Below are 17,334 nucleotides of genomic sequence, written 5' to 3'. Positions count from 1 at the left end.
TCCGCCAGGACCCCTGGGCACAGTGGCTGAGTCCTCCGTCTATCATGCAGCCACCGTTTCACCATGCCTAGATCACTCTAATAAATCATTTGTAAAGCAGGGACGCCTCGGTTGCTTGGCTGTGGCGTCCATTTAAGGAGGTATTAGGGAAGCTCCTTACCCTTCTGCTTCTGTTTACTATTTACACAGGAGAGGGAGCACGTGAAGAGGGGAGTTTGATCACACCAGGCCTCTGCTCAGAAGCCCACCGTGATTGCCCATCTCCCCCAGAATGACACCGCGTCCTTAATTACAGTGGTCCCCAAGGCCCAGAATGAATGATCTTAGTGAGTTCTCCTTCCCGTCTCTGCTGTCCACACACCAACCTTCTCCCTGCTCTTCCCACACTCTGGGCAACCTGCCACCCCTGGGCTGGAAGGCTCCTCCACAGCCTGCTGGCCTTTCCTCACATGACATCTTCTCAGTGAGGCCTGCTGGGGACACTCTGTGCAAAGTTGCAAACTTCATGCCCCTTCCTGGCTGCATTTTCCTCCAGAGGCTTTATTATTTTTTCCCCCTAAAATATGAATGTAGGGCACCCAGGTGGCTCAGAGTGTGAAGCATCTGCCTTTGGCTCAGTTCATGATCCAGGGTCCTGGGATGGAATCCCTCCCCCCCGCTCATGCTTTCTCTTTCTCAAATGAAATCTTTTTAAAAAATACTATGAATGTAGGAATGAATACTGTTTTACACACGCATCATACAGTAGCAGGTACACTGTAGGTTCTATTGTGAGTTGCATTCTCTCCCCGCGTCCCCGCCCCCCGCCAGTGGCTAGTTGTCTGAAGAGCTAAAGCTTGAGGGTTTACGGTGGGTACCTTCTAGGATCATGTGCCTTCAGGAAAGCCAAGATTAATATCCATTCCCTGGACAACCTTGCATGGATTATTTACGCGCTAGGCAGTCCGGGCTGGAAATATTAATAGTTAGCACTTTTGCGCCTCCACTGATTCATGCAGTCATTCAACAAACATTTATTGGACGCCTTCGATGTGCCAGTTCTTACTGACTGAGCGGCCGGACCCCAGCCGACCTGGTGCAAGCGTCTCCTTCGGGATCCCGGCGCTCCCTGCACACTGGGTTCCGGACTTGGGGTGGGGGCGGGGGCGTGGGGAACCAGGGAAAATATCCCGTCCCGCCAGCAGAGGGCGTGCTCACGCCCTCTCCGCCGCCTCCCGACCCGCCGAGGCGTCCCGGCTCCCACGCTCGCTCCCGAGCGCGCCCCCGCCCGCCGCGTCACGTGACGCGGCCACGGAACCTGAGCTGCCCGGCCTAAGCCGAGCTAAATTCGTTGTCGGTGGCCGCCGCGGGTGCAACCACAAAGGCTAATCCGAAAGAGTGGGGAGGCTCGCGGAGTCGATGCTTCCTCTTCCAATTCAGGTCGGCTCCCGCTACCTCCTCCCCGTCCGCCACTGCCGACTCCCCGAGCGTGTGCATGAGCTCTTCGGTGTGGGGAAGCTCCGGTGACCATGTAGGGGGGAAGAGCGAGGAAGCTCCAGGTGCCCGGGACGAGGTCAGCGCCTTAGGCACGCCTCCGCGGCGCCCAGCACACCCCCGGTGCGGGCCGGCGGGCCGCTCGGCCCTGCTGGGAAGCCGGGCCTCCGCCTGTGGCCTGGCCCGGAGCGCCGCGAAATCTCGCGCCGTCTCGCGAGAGGCGAAGTTGCAGGAACATGGCGACATCTAATCTGTTAAAGGTAAGACCCTCCGTCCCGTGCGGCTCGGGCTCCGCGCCCGCCGGCTGTGGCGTTTCGGGAGCGGCCCGGCCCGGGCTCGGCGGCCGGGTGTGGGGAGTGCTCGGGGGTTGTCCGCCGCGGGGGAGGCCGGGGAGGCGGCCGCCGAGGACCGGAACGCGGGTCTGTGGCCTTGGGGTCGGGAGGCTCCGGCTGTCCGTCCCGCCGGCCGGCGCGGGGTGTGCAGGGCCTGGCCGAGGGCAGGCGGCGAGCGCGGCTGGCGGGGGAGCCGCCGTGGCCCGGGGCGGCGGGCGCGTGGTGCTGCGGTGCGCCGACCCGCCGGGGCCGCGGCACTCTCCGGGTCTCCGTGGCGGCCAGAGTCCAAGACGCAGGAACGGGAAATCCGAGAAGATGCTGCCCAGTCGGCCTCCGCGGCCCGACTGACCCCCGCCTTCTCCTCATCTCCCTCGGCCCCGTCTTGTGTGCACGAAATACCGGCTCAGACGGCAAGCGGTGCCTTCCACCCCGCTCGCGCCCTCCCGCTTCTGCGCGCTGCACCTTCGCTCCGGTCCTCGCGCTCCTGAGTTCCTATTTCTCCTGTTTTTCCTTGGGAAACTGCTCCGCAGCCCCGGGGCAGCTCGCAGTCCGACGTCTGCCGAGGAAGCGCTCCCGGCGCTTATTCCCGAGCTCCGCAGAGTTACGGGATCCAGGACAAGGGTTAGAGTTAGTTTTGGTTCCGTGGGATGGCGAGGGAGATGGAGGCAGCAGTCCCTGCCCTCGGAAAGTTGGGAGGAGGAGGAGGAACACATGGCACTGGCATGATAGAAAAGAATGGAAAAGACGGTGAAATACACGGGAACCTCGCGTATGTCTTCTTTACGTCACCGATAACAACTGCCTAACGGGTGGGACTGTCTTGGGAAGTGTGGACCAAATTTTACTAATCTAAGAGGTAATACATATTCTTTTAAAAGGGAGAGGGACCTGGAAGGAAACTCAGTCTGCCGCTTAGAAGCTGTGTGACTTTGGGCAAGTTTCTTAACTTCTCCGTGCCCGGGTTTCCTTATCAATAATATGGCATTATCAATAGCATCCATCTCGTAGGAGCTTTGTTGAGGTCGCGTCAGTGTATGTAAAATGCTTTAAACGGTGACTGGCACTGAATTAGTACAGGACACACGTATGTAGCCAGAGTTACTAGTGCTGCTGTTTCTGGGAGAAAACGAATTCATGGGAATGGAGTAAGCCATCCTACTCTTCTCTTAGAACAGGATAGCAAAGTTCTAATGAACTCAGAAAGAAAACTTGTTTACCTTCTGAAGACTCCTGTTGGCGCTTCCCACATGTTTACATGAACAGTAGCTAATGTTACTCATCGAAGGGACTTAAGAAGTAATCGGGTTTGTGATTCTGTTTGTTTTTGACTTGATTACTTGGATGTAAAGCAAGGTCTTATTCCCCTAAGAATTCTTTCAGAAAAGAGCATACCCTTTTTTTCCGCTCTCTGTGAAACCTTACAAAAGATTGTTTGGAGAAGCCACACATTTTAAGCTACTTCAGTAAAATAATAGTGTGCTTACTGTATGGAGATTGTGAATCTGCATAGACAATATACACCTAGAGTATGAGAAAACTGCTTGAATGTATAGAAAATGGGTATTTGGGACTTAGGTTAAAAAGTTCACAAGCATTTGGAAAGTTCTGTAACTCAGACAACTTTTATAAATTAAGTGAAGGTGATAATGCTTTGAAAAAGTAGGTAAATGACTTATTCACTCTAGTGAACATGAAGACAGATGCCTAGGATACACTGGAAAATTTTCAGTGAAATTGTTTTATGAAGTGTTGTAAAGGGGGGAGAAAGAATTTCTGAATGTTATTTTACATAATAAGTGATTTTATTTTATTTTTTTAAATTTATTTATTCATTTGACAGAGATACAAAGAGAGAGGGAACATAAGGAGGGGGAGTGGGAGAGGAGAAGCAGGCTCCCTGCTCCTGATGTGGGGCAGACACTTAACAACTGAGCCACCCAAGTGCCCCCATAATATGTGATTTTAAATACCCACAACTAACATCATATAATGGATGTTATAAATAGACACTTGATTTTTCTATCTGTATCACCAAAAGTCTGTGTTCAAGTTGGCCAGAAAAATTCTTTTTTTTTTTTTTTTCTTCTTCTTTTCTTTCCATATTGGAAGTAGGGGGGGTTTGTCTCATGTTCATACTTGAAGAAGTAGCTAATTAAGAAGTAGAAAGTTTGGGGCGCCTGGGTGGCTCAGTGGGTTAAGCCGCTGCCTTCGGCTCAGGTCATGATCTCAGGGTCCTGGGATTGAGTCTGCATTGGGCTCTCTGCTCAGCAGGGAGCCTGCTTCCCTCTCTCTCTCTGCCTGCCTCTCTGCCTACTTATGATCTCTATCTGTCAAATAAATAAATACAATCTTAAAAAAAAAAAAGTAGAAAGTTTGTTGTCTTGGAGACTTGTAGTGAGACTGCCACGGTAGACCCATAACATAATTCATGGGGTCATCTTTAAATTCAAGTCTGGTGGTACCTTGAGTAAAGATCAAGATGAGTGGGGTGTGGCCATATTAGCCTCATTTGCTCTCTTGACAGGACTAATAGACAAGTTCATGACAAAAATGCCTTAGACATTGTGCAAATAGGTTTCATCAGAGTATATTTGACAGAATTATCATGTCTTGTGGTTAGAATGGAGAAACGTGGGCTAGATGAGAACACAGTTAGAATTGGATTCATTAAACAGCTGCACATGAGGAAGTATAAGTGATAAATCATCCACCCTGAAGTGTCCTGCAGTGTCCTGCTGGAAGAATAAGCTTTCTTCCAATTTGCCAGTAACTTGGGTGGAGTTAAGTTTATTGAGTTTGTGGATGGCAGTTTGGAGGGAAAGCTAATATGTTACGAAAGATTACAAGATTCAGAACTTTGATAGGAAACTTACAAGTGAGAGGCAGAGCCATAAAAACGACCTATGTTTTTAATATTGGAATTTGATAGAAGGATTGTGTATTTAAGGCAGGTGGACTGTGGCTGGATTTTGGAAATCTAATACGCAAAAACGTGTGTTGTATTTTTTTGTCGTACACAGTTACCAGTTGCTTGGGGGGTTATAGCTCTCCAAACCTTTCCATATTACTACTTTAAGGTTTTTTGTTTTTTTTTTAAACATGGAATTCTGGTTCTTTTGCTTTGGCGGTATCTAGGCCCTCAGTCTGTTTTCTTCATTTCTAGTTGAGTATCCTATCCCAGTTGTTTAAATCTTGCTTTGCCGGGCCTCACCCTGTTTAGTTCTTGGACTGTTCCTGTGTGTAGTCATGTGGAGGGCTCTCGCCACACACTTTCCCAGTTGCCCCCGTATTCTCTTTTTTGAGGCACCTTCTGTGTTCTTCATGGCTCGTTCTTCAGCCTTCATTTCGCCTCCAGGACCTGGCAGCACATTCCCTGTTACTGTTTAAGTCCCCTTGTTCTGGCTTCTGTGGAGGGAAAAAGTTCATGTATCTCCTCTCATAAAACTTCGGCTCCTTTTCCTCTTGCCATTCATGTCCCTGGTTGTTTGAAAGGCAGCCCCCCACTTGCTTCCTGTATAGTTCTTCACCTTCTTGCTTAACTTACTGTGACTCCCCTCCCCTTATCTCCACTACTTACAGCGATGCTGCCAGTCTGGACAGCAGGGGTGGCTTCCTGATTGCAAAATGAGATTTTTCTCCGATATTATTGATCACTAGCTCTGCTTCCCTTTTGATTTCTAAGAGATTCTCTCTGTATGTCCTCTCTCTCAGATCATGGGTGTTTTTCACTGACCTCCCTCCTGTCCTCCCCAGTGTGATTATTTCTCAGGAGTTAATCTTCAGCCCTATTCTATCTTTGTACTTCTGTTTCTGGGGCAGTCCTAACTCCCATGATTTCACTATTTTTATCTCTTAACTCTGATCTGAGCTCTGGACCAAAACACAGTTCTGACCATATCAGTTTCCTGCTCAAATACCTTTGATGGTTCAAATTCTTTGATATCTTTCCAGTTGGGTCTTCTCCCTAGTATCTCCCTGCTTCCCCTGCCCCCGCCTGCTCCCTTTCCTCTCTGTCCCCCTCTCCCTCTTTCTCTCTCTCACACACCCCTACCTCTACCTGGCTGGATCCTTGTTGGATCACTAGGATATCACTATCTCCATATTGGCCTATTAAAATCTATTTAGTCACTGAGATCGGCCCAGATTCCCCCTTTCTTCTTAGTGCTGTCGTTTGAGATTGTTGCCTGCTGTGCACAGCCAGACCAGGGCATCACTTCCTTTTAGCACTTGCTTTATGTCTTATATATTATAAGTTAGACAACGAGAGAGGGAACACAAGCAGGGGGAGTGGGGAGGAAGAAGCAGGCTTCCCGCTGAGCAGGGAGCCTGATGTGGGGCTCGATTCCAGGACCCTGGGTCATGACTGAGCCACACAGGCGCCCCAACATTGCTTTTATGTATATTCAGGATCTGACTCGTGGGTTGGTCATGGATGAGGGGCATTTGTACTGAGGACACCATGTTCATTGGAACCTTAACAGGGGGTAAGTCTCTGGAAAATCAATTCATCCAGTGAGTATTCAGCATTTTCTAATCCCACTTGGTGATTTAGGCAAATTCCTGCCCTTACGTATATTTTTTGTGGGGAGGAGAGGCAAAAAACATATAAGCAAATAACTAGGTCAGATATGCTATGAAGAAAAACAATCAGGGAAAGGGTAGGAATTGATGTTATGTTGGTAGACTGTTGGGGACGGTCTCTTAAGGAGGTGACGTTGGACGTGAGACCTGAATGAAGCGAGGACACATGCCACGTATATATTTTGGAGAAGACTTCCAGGTGGAGGGAACAGGAACGGCCGGCATAAAGGCGTTTTGAGTCAGGAACATGCTCGGCAAGGAACTGTGCAGGTGATCGCCAAGTTGTGCATGTTGTCTGTGAACATTTAAGGGTGCACAACTGCGTGATTCTTTTTAATCTCTATTTGAACCCAGGTGAGAGCCTTATTTACAGCCCTCCTTGTCAGTTTTCATTGAGTTGAGGGGAATCGCCTTCCACATGGGCGTGTGAGAGGCACGTGATCCTTAGGGCCGCCTGCCCTCCCTCCAGTGTCCCGTCCTTGAGACGTGGTTACGTTGGACATGGCCTAGGGAGACAAGGAACTCAGGCTTCTGCATGTTGGTGCACTGAGTTACCGTAAGTCTGTGCTAAATGTCAGTGTGAGCGTTGTTCTGTTCTGGGAAGGTAGATGAGCAAGTACCATAATCTGGAGATGACACGTGTTGATGCTACTGACAGGAAGTGACCGTTTAGGTTAAACTTTGAGAGATCAGTCGTTTATCAGCGGATTAGAAAAGGGCAATTTTAGACTGCAGGAGGGTATGGAGAGGACACTAGATAACCATCTGGAGGACAGAGAAGAGAGATAGACAAAGACAGGTGTTTCTTACCGGCTGTTTGGTAGGCATACTGGAGGACCCAGTTGTGTCACAGAAAGCCATGTGACTCGTGCCTCTGTATAGTAGGTGTGGAGTGAATTGGCGCCCGATGGACTGTATGCGAGTAAACAGGTGACAGCTTGGGTTAAAACCTTGGTCAGGATACATGTAGTACAGCTCCTGTCTGGCGTATTTGATCTTTGTAATGGGTTTGTTCATCTTACAAACATGTAGGCATTTACTCTGTGCGGGATACTATTCTAAGTGTAACACAGCAGTGAATATGACCGACGAGGTCACTAGTCTGTGGAGCTTCCTTCTATTCAGACGTGTGAGTACTGTCAGCAAAGAAGTAACACATTGGGTAGTTTGTGTAGAAACGAGAGCTGTGATGGAAACAGTATAATCAGGAGTGCTCAGAAAATGGGGGCATATTTTATGGATTTACAACAAAATAGTTCTATCTTTTCCCCCTAAATACTGCTCTCAACTCTGTTCTGTTGAATTTTCCTTCCCTGCTACTTGATGACATTTCAACCCTATCTCCTAGCTTTCTGGGTTTTTTAAAAAAGTCCTGTTGGTCTAAATTAAAAATTTCAATGTCAAAGCCAGGTTAAATCTATGTGCTTAAGCCTTTGGCTTCAGATCTGCAGAGAGGAATGGGCGAAAGGCAGTTTTCTTAGGTTGCTTTAGGAAGGCCTCTGGGAGGTGACCTTGACGCGAGGCCTGGATGATCGGCATTCTGTTCTAGGCGGAGGTCTTGAGGTGCTGTGGTGAGCTCGGCTAATTTGAGGAACACGTTTGAAAGGGTGGTGTGGCTGGAATATAGTGGGAATTGACAGGATTCAGATATATACTGGAGCTTTGTGGTTCTTTTGGTTAATGGGGATTGCAGATGTGGTTTTAAAATCACATAACTGGGAGTCCTAGTGGCTCATAGACCGTGTAGGAACCCACACATTCCAATAGTCATATGATTTACACGGAAGACCTGAAATACACAAAGTAATTAGATACAATTCATAATCAGGATAGGAACTTCACAGAGGGAACAAATAGAAATCTTAAATAACCTCCTTGTGTCGTAGTCAGAATGTTGCGGGAGTGAAAGTGTGCAGGTAATCAGAGTAATTGCTACTAACTGTGTCCACGTCTTTATTTCTTGTCTTGCCTCAACTTGTCCTTTAACTTTTCTTGTACCTTTGTCATCATGAGGATGTTACAAGAATTATGCATGGTATTAATAACTGCATTCTCTGTTTTCTTCCAAATGCAACTTAAGATTGTTTGGGGTTCTTTTAGTAATCTCTACACCAATTGTGGGGCTTGAACTTGCAACCCCGAGATCAAGAGTCGCACACTCCACTGACTGAGCAAACCAGGTGCCCCCAAATACAACATTTGATGTCATTATAAGTTGTTGTCATAGGATTGCTTCTACAGTTGATCTCGTGTGTTTTGTCCCATGTATTATGTAGGGATTTCTGGACATTTCAGGGCAAACCAATAGGTCAGTATTTGTGTTATTTTGTTGTAAAGTGAGTAATTTAAAAATGATTCTAAGTAGATTTTGCAAGCTAGTGGACTTTTCTGTTTCTGTTTACTCTCCTGTGTTTAAGCATTACTGTTTTTTTAAAAGATTTTATTTATTTATTTGACAGAGATCACATTTTATATGTGCACACAAGGAATTATGTACTACCTTTTTCTTGGGATTAAATAAAATGGAATTGTTGCAGATGAACTCATTGTTTGAAAAACCACTCTTGAATTTCAATAGAAAGTGTGCAGAACTTTTTAAATAACACATTCCAGAGAGAGCTATGTGGCATTTTTCATTACTGCCCTATAACATCTCCCCCCCCGGCCCCAAACACATTACAAAAAATTGAACTTTTATTCTGTAATTTGCTTTCTTCCTAGTGCATGCTTGTTTTTCTTTCAGACAATCACCATGGATATGGGTAAGAGATTGTAGGATTTGACCATCAGTTTGTTTTAGAACTGATCATTCTGTTAGGGGATACTTTTTCAATATAGCTAAGTGTATTTTATTGGTTCTGGTTAACCAACATGTTATATTAAGAGATCTTGATTTATTTTTTTTTAAGATTTTATTTTTATTTATTTATTTGATAGATCACAAGTAGGCAGAAAGGCGGGGGGTGGGGGGTGGGGGGGTGGAAGCAGGCTCCCCGCTGAGCAGAGAGCCTGATGCAGGGCTCGATCCCTGGGTCCTGGGATCATGACCTGAGCTGAAGGCAGAGGCTTATTGAGCCACCCAGGCGCCCCTCCTGATTTCTTTATATCGATTAGAGTAGGAAAGGGAGCTAAGCCTTTGTTCACCTATTTTTCTTTATTCCAACTTTTTTTTTCCTTACTGTTTTCTTTTTTTTTTTTTTAAGATTTTATTTATTTATTTGAGAGAGAGGCAGTGAGAGAGAGCATGAGTGAGGAGAAGGTCAGAGGGAGAAGCAGACTCCCTGTGGTGCTGGGAGTCCTATGTGGGACTTGATCCCGGGACTCCAGGATCATGACCTGAGCCGGAGGCAGTCGTCTAACCAACTGAGCCACCCAGGCGTCCCTTCCTTACTGTTTTCATCCTTTCCCTCCTCTAATTCTTTCTGAGAAACTTGACACTAATTTTTTTTTTTCCTCAGTCTTGTGGGAGAGACAAAAGTAAAGAATGATTTACTTTTTTTATCTTATTTAAAATAAGGAGGAACAGTGAACACAAGGGGAATGAAATGAGGCCAAGAGTTAGAACTTCAGCATTTGATTTTATTGGGTAGTACCTCCCAAACTGATCTTGACCACTTCCAAATCACTTAACTCAAATGCATTCCTTCCCTGGCATTTCTTCTGTGGTTGGCGCTCTGTCAGTCACTCACGTCAGAAATCTGAGAGCCGTGTTGCATTATCCAGTAGGCAGAGCAAACATGTGCTTAGGGGTACCCTACTCCCATTTAAAAAAATGAGGAAAAAAATATGGGTTATATATGATTTAAAAAAAAAAAAACTGTTTTGGACCTCTGTGTTTTAGAATTTCGTATCGTTTGTGTTTTGAATTATACTGGGGAGTACCAGTGAGGGAGCAACTGATAAGTCATTTCAGAGATTAGTGCCTTAATACTGCTTTTGTCAAGTCGTTTTCAACTTTCTCTCATTCCTCCATCTGACTACCACCAAATCTGTTACTGTAGGAGAATTAGAAGCAATAGTAGTTACCGTGGGAGTCCCTAATGCAATAAATATAGCCAGCACCTTTATTATATTTAATTATTCAGTCCATGTCTCTCAAACATTTTACATGTCTTATTAAATCCCGTAACAGCCCTTGCACATAGATAACTGTGTTAAATCCATCTTACTTAGATGAAACTGAAGCACAGAGAGTTTAAGTAACTTACTCATGGTCACACAGTTGGTAAATGGCTAAGGCATAATTCCTTCCTTATAAAACTGCTTCGTGAACATCTCACCAGTAGCCCCTTGCCTCCGTGTAGGGCTTCATCGTGTGTTGCTTATGTGGACTGTTGGGGCTTCCTGTTGGACTGTGTGCTAGTTTTTCCTATTGAATTTCTAGAAGATCATTTAGAAGTTAAATGTAATCATACCAGTAGCCAGTGGCTGTGTTTTCCCCCCATCCAAAGAATTTTATTTAGTGTGTTACAATCTGTTACTGACATTTATTTTGCTTAGATTAAATGCTTTCTTACTTTCTAACACAAAAAGGTGTTCCAATCTCATCTCTGCCCTAACTTTGGAATTAGCATTTTCTCTAAGGAGCCTTTTCATGGAATACGGTATTGAGAAATCAGGATCTGGATGCTAGGGATGCTAATTGCTATTGGGGTGTTGCTTCTCCCAGGCTCTCCCATTGGGCTGAGCTAGGACACACACACCCTGTGCTAATTTCTGTGCATTATCGAAACCAGTGAGTTCACCCCAGTCCTCCCAATTCCAAAAGACTCATTTTTTAAAAAAAAAAGGTTTTATTTGTTTACTTGACACAGGCAGAGAGAGATCACAAGTAAGCAGAGAGAGAGAAGGGGAAGCAGGCTCCCCGCTGAGCAGAGAGCCCGATGTGGGGCTCGATCCCAGGACCCTGAGACCATGACCTGAGCCGAAGGCAGACTCCGAACTGACTGAGCCACCCAGACACCCCTCAGAGGACTCATTTCTATCCTTTTCCCTTTCCATATAATGTGACTTCTTTCTCTGACAGTGAGAAATCTCATTGATACTGGCTTTTGGGCTGAGTTATTCAGGAAGGAAGGAAAGAAGAGAGAAAGCCATTACAACATTTTTAATATGTATAGACATGACACTAGCTATAAATTCCTTAAACTCAGAATACTTTAACAATTAAAGGATAGTTACCAATTAAATACAACGCTAAAAACTCAGTAATTTTTAAATGAACAACACTAGGGGCGCCTGGGTGGCTCAGTGGGTTAAGCCGCTGCCTTCGGCTCAGGTCATGATCTCAGGGTCCTGGGATCAAGTCCTGCATTGGGCTCTCTGCTCGGCAGGGAGCCTGCTTTCCCCTCTCTCTCTGCCTGCTTCTCTGTCTACTTGTGATCTCTCTCTACTTGTGATCTCTCTCTGTCAAATAAATAAAATCTTAAAAAAATAAATAAATAAATGAACAGCACTAGCGGGACAATTTTTCAAGCAAGGTTTACTGAAATATGACCTATATACAGAAATGCCTATAAATCACAAATGTATAGCTGGATACATTTTTAATAAAGGAAACATACCTGTGTAACCAGCACCATATCTAGAAATAGAATATATTTTTAAAATAAATTCTTATTTTTTATTAACATATAATGTATTTTAGCCCCAGGGGGATGGGTCTGTGAATCGCCAGGTTTACACACTTCACAGTAGAAATAGAATAATAACAAATATTAGAAATTAGAAAGCCCCCTGTCTTCTTGCCCTGTTCTAGTCTCTAGTTTGGAGCCCCTGCCCCAGGCTAATCACTATGCTGATTTGTAATAACTGTAGATGTGCTTTATTTTCCATGAGCTAGTGTGTACTCTTGGGACTCTTGCTCAACATAATGTCTGTGAGCTTCCTCTCTATTACCGCTTGTTAAATTTAAAAAAAAAAAATTTTTTTTTTAAAAATTTATTTATTTGACAGAGAGAGATCACAAGTAAACAGAGAGGTAGGCAGAGAGAGAGGGAAGCAGGCTCGCCGCTGAGCAGAGAGCCCAATGCGGGACTCGATCCCAGGACCCTGAGATCATGACCTGAGCCTAAGGCAGCGGCTTAACCCACTGAGCCACCCAGGCGCCCCACCGCTTGTTAAATTTTTGTTGCTGTGGAGTATACCGCTCTTATTCATCCTGTTGTTGGACATTTGGGCTGATAATAGTTTTTTTACTATTGAGAATAGAGATACGATGTACTTTCTTGAACAGGTCCTTGATAGATGTATGTATGCTGCTCAGTTGGGAGTATACCCAGAAGTGAAATTGGTGCGTCACATGTTATATGTATATCTAACCTTCATTGATACCCTATGTAGTTTCCTAAAATAGCTGTACCAGTTTATGACCACCAGAAGGATGAGCGTTCTGGTTTTTCTAAATTTTATCTAATACTTGGTATTGTCATTTTTTTTTTTCTATTTTAGCCTTTTTGGTGTATGTAGTGATATTTCATTGTGGTTTTAATATGTATTTCCCTGATGATTAATGACAGTGGGTGCTTTTTTGTATGGTTATTGGCCATTTAGATATTGGCTTTGTAGAGGGTGCATTCAAGTGTTGTGCCAGGGGATTGGATTCGATTGTTTTTCCTCTCTTACTGATTTTTAGGAATCTCTACATGTTTTGGATAAGAGCCTTTCTTGGATATATGTATTAGAAATAACTTCTTCCACTCTGCGGGTAGCTTTTTCACCTCCTTAATGGTATCTTTTAAGGAATAAAACTTATTATTTTTTTTAAGATTTTATTTATTTGAAAGAGAGAAAAAGATCACAAGTAGGCAGAGAGGCAGGCAGAGAGAGAGGAGGAAGCAGAGAGCCCGATGTGGGGCTGGGGCTTGATCCCAGGACCCTGAGATCATGACTTAGGCCAAAGGCAGAGGCTTAACCCACTGAGCCACCCAGGTGCCCCCAAATGTTATTATTTTTAATATTGTACAATTTATCAAAATTTTTCTTTATGTTTGGTGTTTGGTTATAAGGTCATACAAATGATCCAGACTCTACTTGTGTTAATATCTTATTTCATTTTTTAGAACAAAAACAAAATTAAGAATTTATTATACTTTTGAGCCTCAAAAATATATTCTGGGACCCTTCCAGGAGTCTGTTAACCGCAATTCAAGAAATACTGTATTAGAGGGCGCCTGGGTGGCTCAGTGGGTTAAGCCTCTGCCTTCAGCTCAGGTCATGATCTCAGGGTCCTAGGATCGAGTCCCACATCGGACTCTCTGCTCAGCAGGGAGCCTGTTCCTCCTCTCTCTCTCTCTGCCTTCCTCTCTGCCTACTTGTGATCTCTCTCTGCCAAATAAATAAATAAAATCTTAAAAAAAAATACTGTATTAGAATGTGAGTTCCTTGAAGACTTTTTTCATTTGTAAGTCCCAGTGACTAGCATAATTCTTCAAGTACAGTAGGCACTCAAGATACGTGTTGAATGAATAAATGGAACAAATGAATGATGAAAAAGCCCCCAAATAAGTTCAGACTCTTTCACCAATGCCATTGCTTCTGTGGTTGTCTTTTTCCTTAAAGCTAGTTGTTGGGGTTTCTAAAAATTAGGCACTATCAGAATTTGTTAAAAAAATTTTTCCTCTATAAAAGAAACCTAGGGGCGCCTGGGTGGCTCAGTGGTTTAAGCCTCTGCCTTCGGCTCAGGTCATGATCTCAGGGTCCTGGGGTCGAGCCCTGCATCGGGCTCTCTGCTCAGTGAGGAGCCTGTTTCTCCCTCTCTCTCTCCTTCTCTCTCTGCCTGCCTCTCCGCCTACTTGTGACCTCTCTCTCTGTCAAATAAATAAATAAAATATTTAAAAAAAAAAAGAAACCTAAAGGTTTTTTTTTATTATCATTTTTTAAAGATTTTATTTATTTATTTGACAGAGATCACAAGTAGGCAGAGAGGCAGGTGGGGGTAGGGAGTGGGGGAGGAAGGCTCCCCACTGAGCAGAGAGCCTGATGTGAGGCTCGATCCCAGGACTGTGAGATCGTGACCCAAGCGGAAGGCAGAGGCTTAACCCACTGAGACACCCAGGTGCCCCAAAACCTAAAGGTTTTAAAGGGAAGTATAGTTTGAAATTTCTCATTTCACTGATAAAAAGATGTTTAGCTTTTTGGAAAAGTGTTCTCTTCTGCACCATGTTTAATGACAAATACATCTTTCATGTAGTGGTGCTCCTGCCCTGTGGTTTTTCAATAATTGCCACTGAATTTTTATAATCATAGATTTTTTTACCCTGCAATTTAAGAAAAAAAAATGAAATTAAGTCGGGGTTGGATTCTGGCCGATAGGTTGCAAGTCCCTCAGTTACTCATTTAGGAAAGACCTGAGGAGTAGTTAAGAATAAGTCTCTCCCGGGGGCGCCTGGGTGGCTCAGTGGATTAAGCCGCTGCTTTCGGCTCGGGTCATGATCTCGGGGTCCTGGGATCGAGTCCCACATCAGGCTCTCTGCTCAGCAGGGAGCCTGCTTCCCTCTCACTCTCTCTGCCTGCCTCTCTGCCTACTTGTGATCTCTGTCTGTCAAGTAAATAAATGAAATCTTTAAAAAAAAAAAAAAAAAAAGAATAAGTCTCTCCCAAGGGCACCTGCCTGGCTCATTCAGAAGAGCATGCGACTTGATCCTCAGGGTCTTGAGTTCAAGCCCCATGTTGGGTGTTGAGATTATACTGAACTTAAATAATAGAAGTTATAAATAGCTGAACTCAGATTTATTAACAGTTATTGGATATTCAGACTACCCATTGAAATGTAAAGGAAGCTATTTAGAGATAAGCAAAGGAAATCCTCTTTTGTATCACAGTTATCACATGTAAAAAATTTATTAACTGTAACCCCAAATTAGCTAAGTGCATATATTTGCAATGAAAGAAATAGTACAAAATATTGTAAGGGAATGATTAAAAAAACAATAAAAATATAATGAAAAGTTTTTTTAAATTTCACCCTTCTGTAATGTCAGTGGCAAGCATCCTACTCTGATCACCCCTGCTGTTTTTCTAACTTATTTTAATGTTCTTAGCCCAGTAATCTAGCTCCACTAAGGCCTTTAATTCATTGATTCTACCACCTTATTGTATAGTATCTTAGATCTGTGAGTTGATAATTTTTATCAAGTTAGGAAACATTTTGGCTTTTATTTCTTTGGATATCAACCCCCTCTGCCCAAGACTCTGGTTATATGTAAGTTAGGTTGTTTAATGTTGTTCCATAGCTCTCTGATAATCATCTTTAGAATTCTTTTGTTTCTGTAATGTTCAGGCATGCTTCTGTTGTCTTGAACTTGTGACGTATATAACAGCTGGTTTAATGTCATGCTTTACTGAAAACTCTCATTCATGTTATTTCTGGGGCAGTGTGTTGATGGGTTTTTCTCTTCATGATGGGTTGTATTTTCCTTCTTTGCCTACTTGGTAATTTTTGATTGGATGCTAGACATTGTGAGTTTTATGTTTTGGGGCCCGAATTTTTCAAATATACTTTAAATATTTCTGGATTTGGCTTTGACATAATTAAGGTGCTTGGAATCAGCTTGATCTTCTTGTTCTTGCTTTTGGGTTTTCCTAGTGGGTCTGGAACAACATTCAGAGTAGGAGTACTTCGGGTCCACTGTAGATGCATTGCCTTTCTGAGGACTCTCCCTAATGTGAAGGAGCACTTGTGCCCCGCCTGGTAGGAACACAAACTCTTTTCAAAAGCCCTTTATGAGCCCTGCAGATTGTTCTGTCTGCTCCTTTCTAATGGACTTTTCCCCAGTCTCTGATAGTTTCCTCACACACATGTGCAAGTCAGAATTCAGTCAAGGGCTCAAGGGGACTTCTTTGTATATCTCCGTGCCACCGATTTTTGTCACCTTGTACTTTCTAAACTCTGGCTCCTAAGTGAAATACCCAGGCTGTTTGGATTCCCCTGCTTGTGCTGAGGCTTGGAAACTGTCTCCAGGCAGTCCGTTGGGCATTTGTAGGGCTCGCCTCTGATGGTTTTCTTGGGAAGTACTGTCTCGTGCTGCCCATGGCTCTCTAGTTGTTGAAGCAGGAGGGGAAAACCTGGCTGTTGTTACTCCATCATGGTTGGAAGAAGCCTCTGTCTCTTATCATCTGGATGTCTTTTCTCTCAGTCTTCTGGGCATGAATTCTACGTTCAGTCGTTGTAATCACTCCCTTGAATACACTTTGACTCCCTTGCTCCTCTCATTTCACTTGGGAAAAACCACAACCCTAGTTAAATCCTCTCTTCACCTTTCAGTGCCAGCAGCCGTGTGAATGTTGCAGGTGAAAAAGACACCTCCGTGCTATTTTCTCTTCAAATCCACCACCGGAGTCTATAAGTGAGCCCAGTCACACGACCACAGTCATTGATTCTGCTTCTCTAGGTACATGTTCATATCTTCTCTTAAAAGTCTAACTCCTCCTCCCCCATCTTCCAAGGCATTTTCCTTTTTTTCTACATCACTGAGAAACTGAAGCCATCAAAAATGAAGTTTGCAGAGTGGCACTTGGATCATCTCCCTTCCCGCCAGCGTCTGCGCACTTCGCCTTCCCCTCTCACTGTGTGGTCATTTCCTCCACTTGTGCGCTGTAGGCCCTTTCCCTTCCCTACCCAGGGCAAATGAAATTCAAATTCAAATTCTCTAGCGGTTTTCCTCCTTTTCTCCCACATCTTCAATAGTTTATCCTAGAACGGGCCCATCCGTGTAAAAGCATACTGTATTTATCGCATCGTAAAAAAAAATTTGGACTCCCTCTCCCCATTTCAGCTCCCCTGCCATTTCTGTGCTCTTGTACAACAAAAGTGCCAAGAGTTGTCCGTACTTTTCCGATTTTCCTTCTCTTTCTCTCTCAGTTCCTCTGCAGTCAAAAGTCAGGCTTTTGTCCTTAGTGCTCTGCGAAATGTTTTTCTGTGATGAATGTGAAGTCTCTGACTTCCATG

At 44.4% G+C, this 17,334-nt stretch overlaps 1 protein-coding gene across 1 annotated transcript in view; it reads left to right on the top strand.

Moving 5' to 3' along the window:
• The first annotated feature begins 1,308 nt into the window (after positions 1 to 1,308).
• CUL5 (cullin 5) overlaps positions 1,309 to 17,334 on the top strand; it is a 91,053-nt gene continuing 75,027 nt past the window's right edge. The window contains exon 1 of the mRNA XM_046016048.1: positions 1,309 to 1,733. Coding sequence (XP_045872004.1) covers positions 1,710 to 1,733 — 24 coding nt within the window. The 5' untranslated portion in view covers positions 1,309 to 1,709. The remainder of the gene's footprint in view (positions 1,734 to 17,334) is intronic.

This window comes from Meles meles, chromosome 8 (genome assembly GCF_922984935.1).
Source record: "Meles meles chromosome 8, mMelMel3.1 paternal haplotype, whole genome shotgun sequence".
NCBI lineage: Eukaryota > Metazoa > Chordata > Mammalia > Carnivora > Mustelidae > Meles > Meles meles.
Note: the sequence above shows the minus strand (reverse complement) of the source record. Positions and strands in the feature narration are given on the sequence as shown.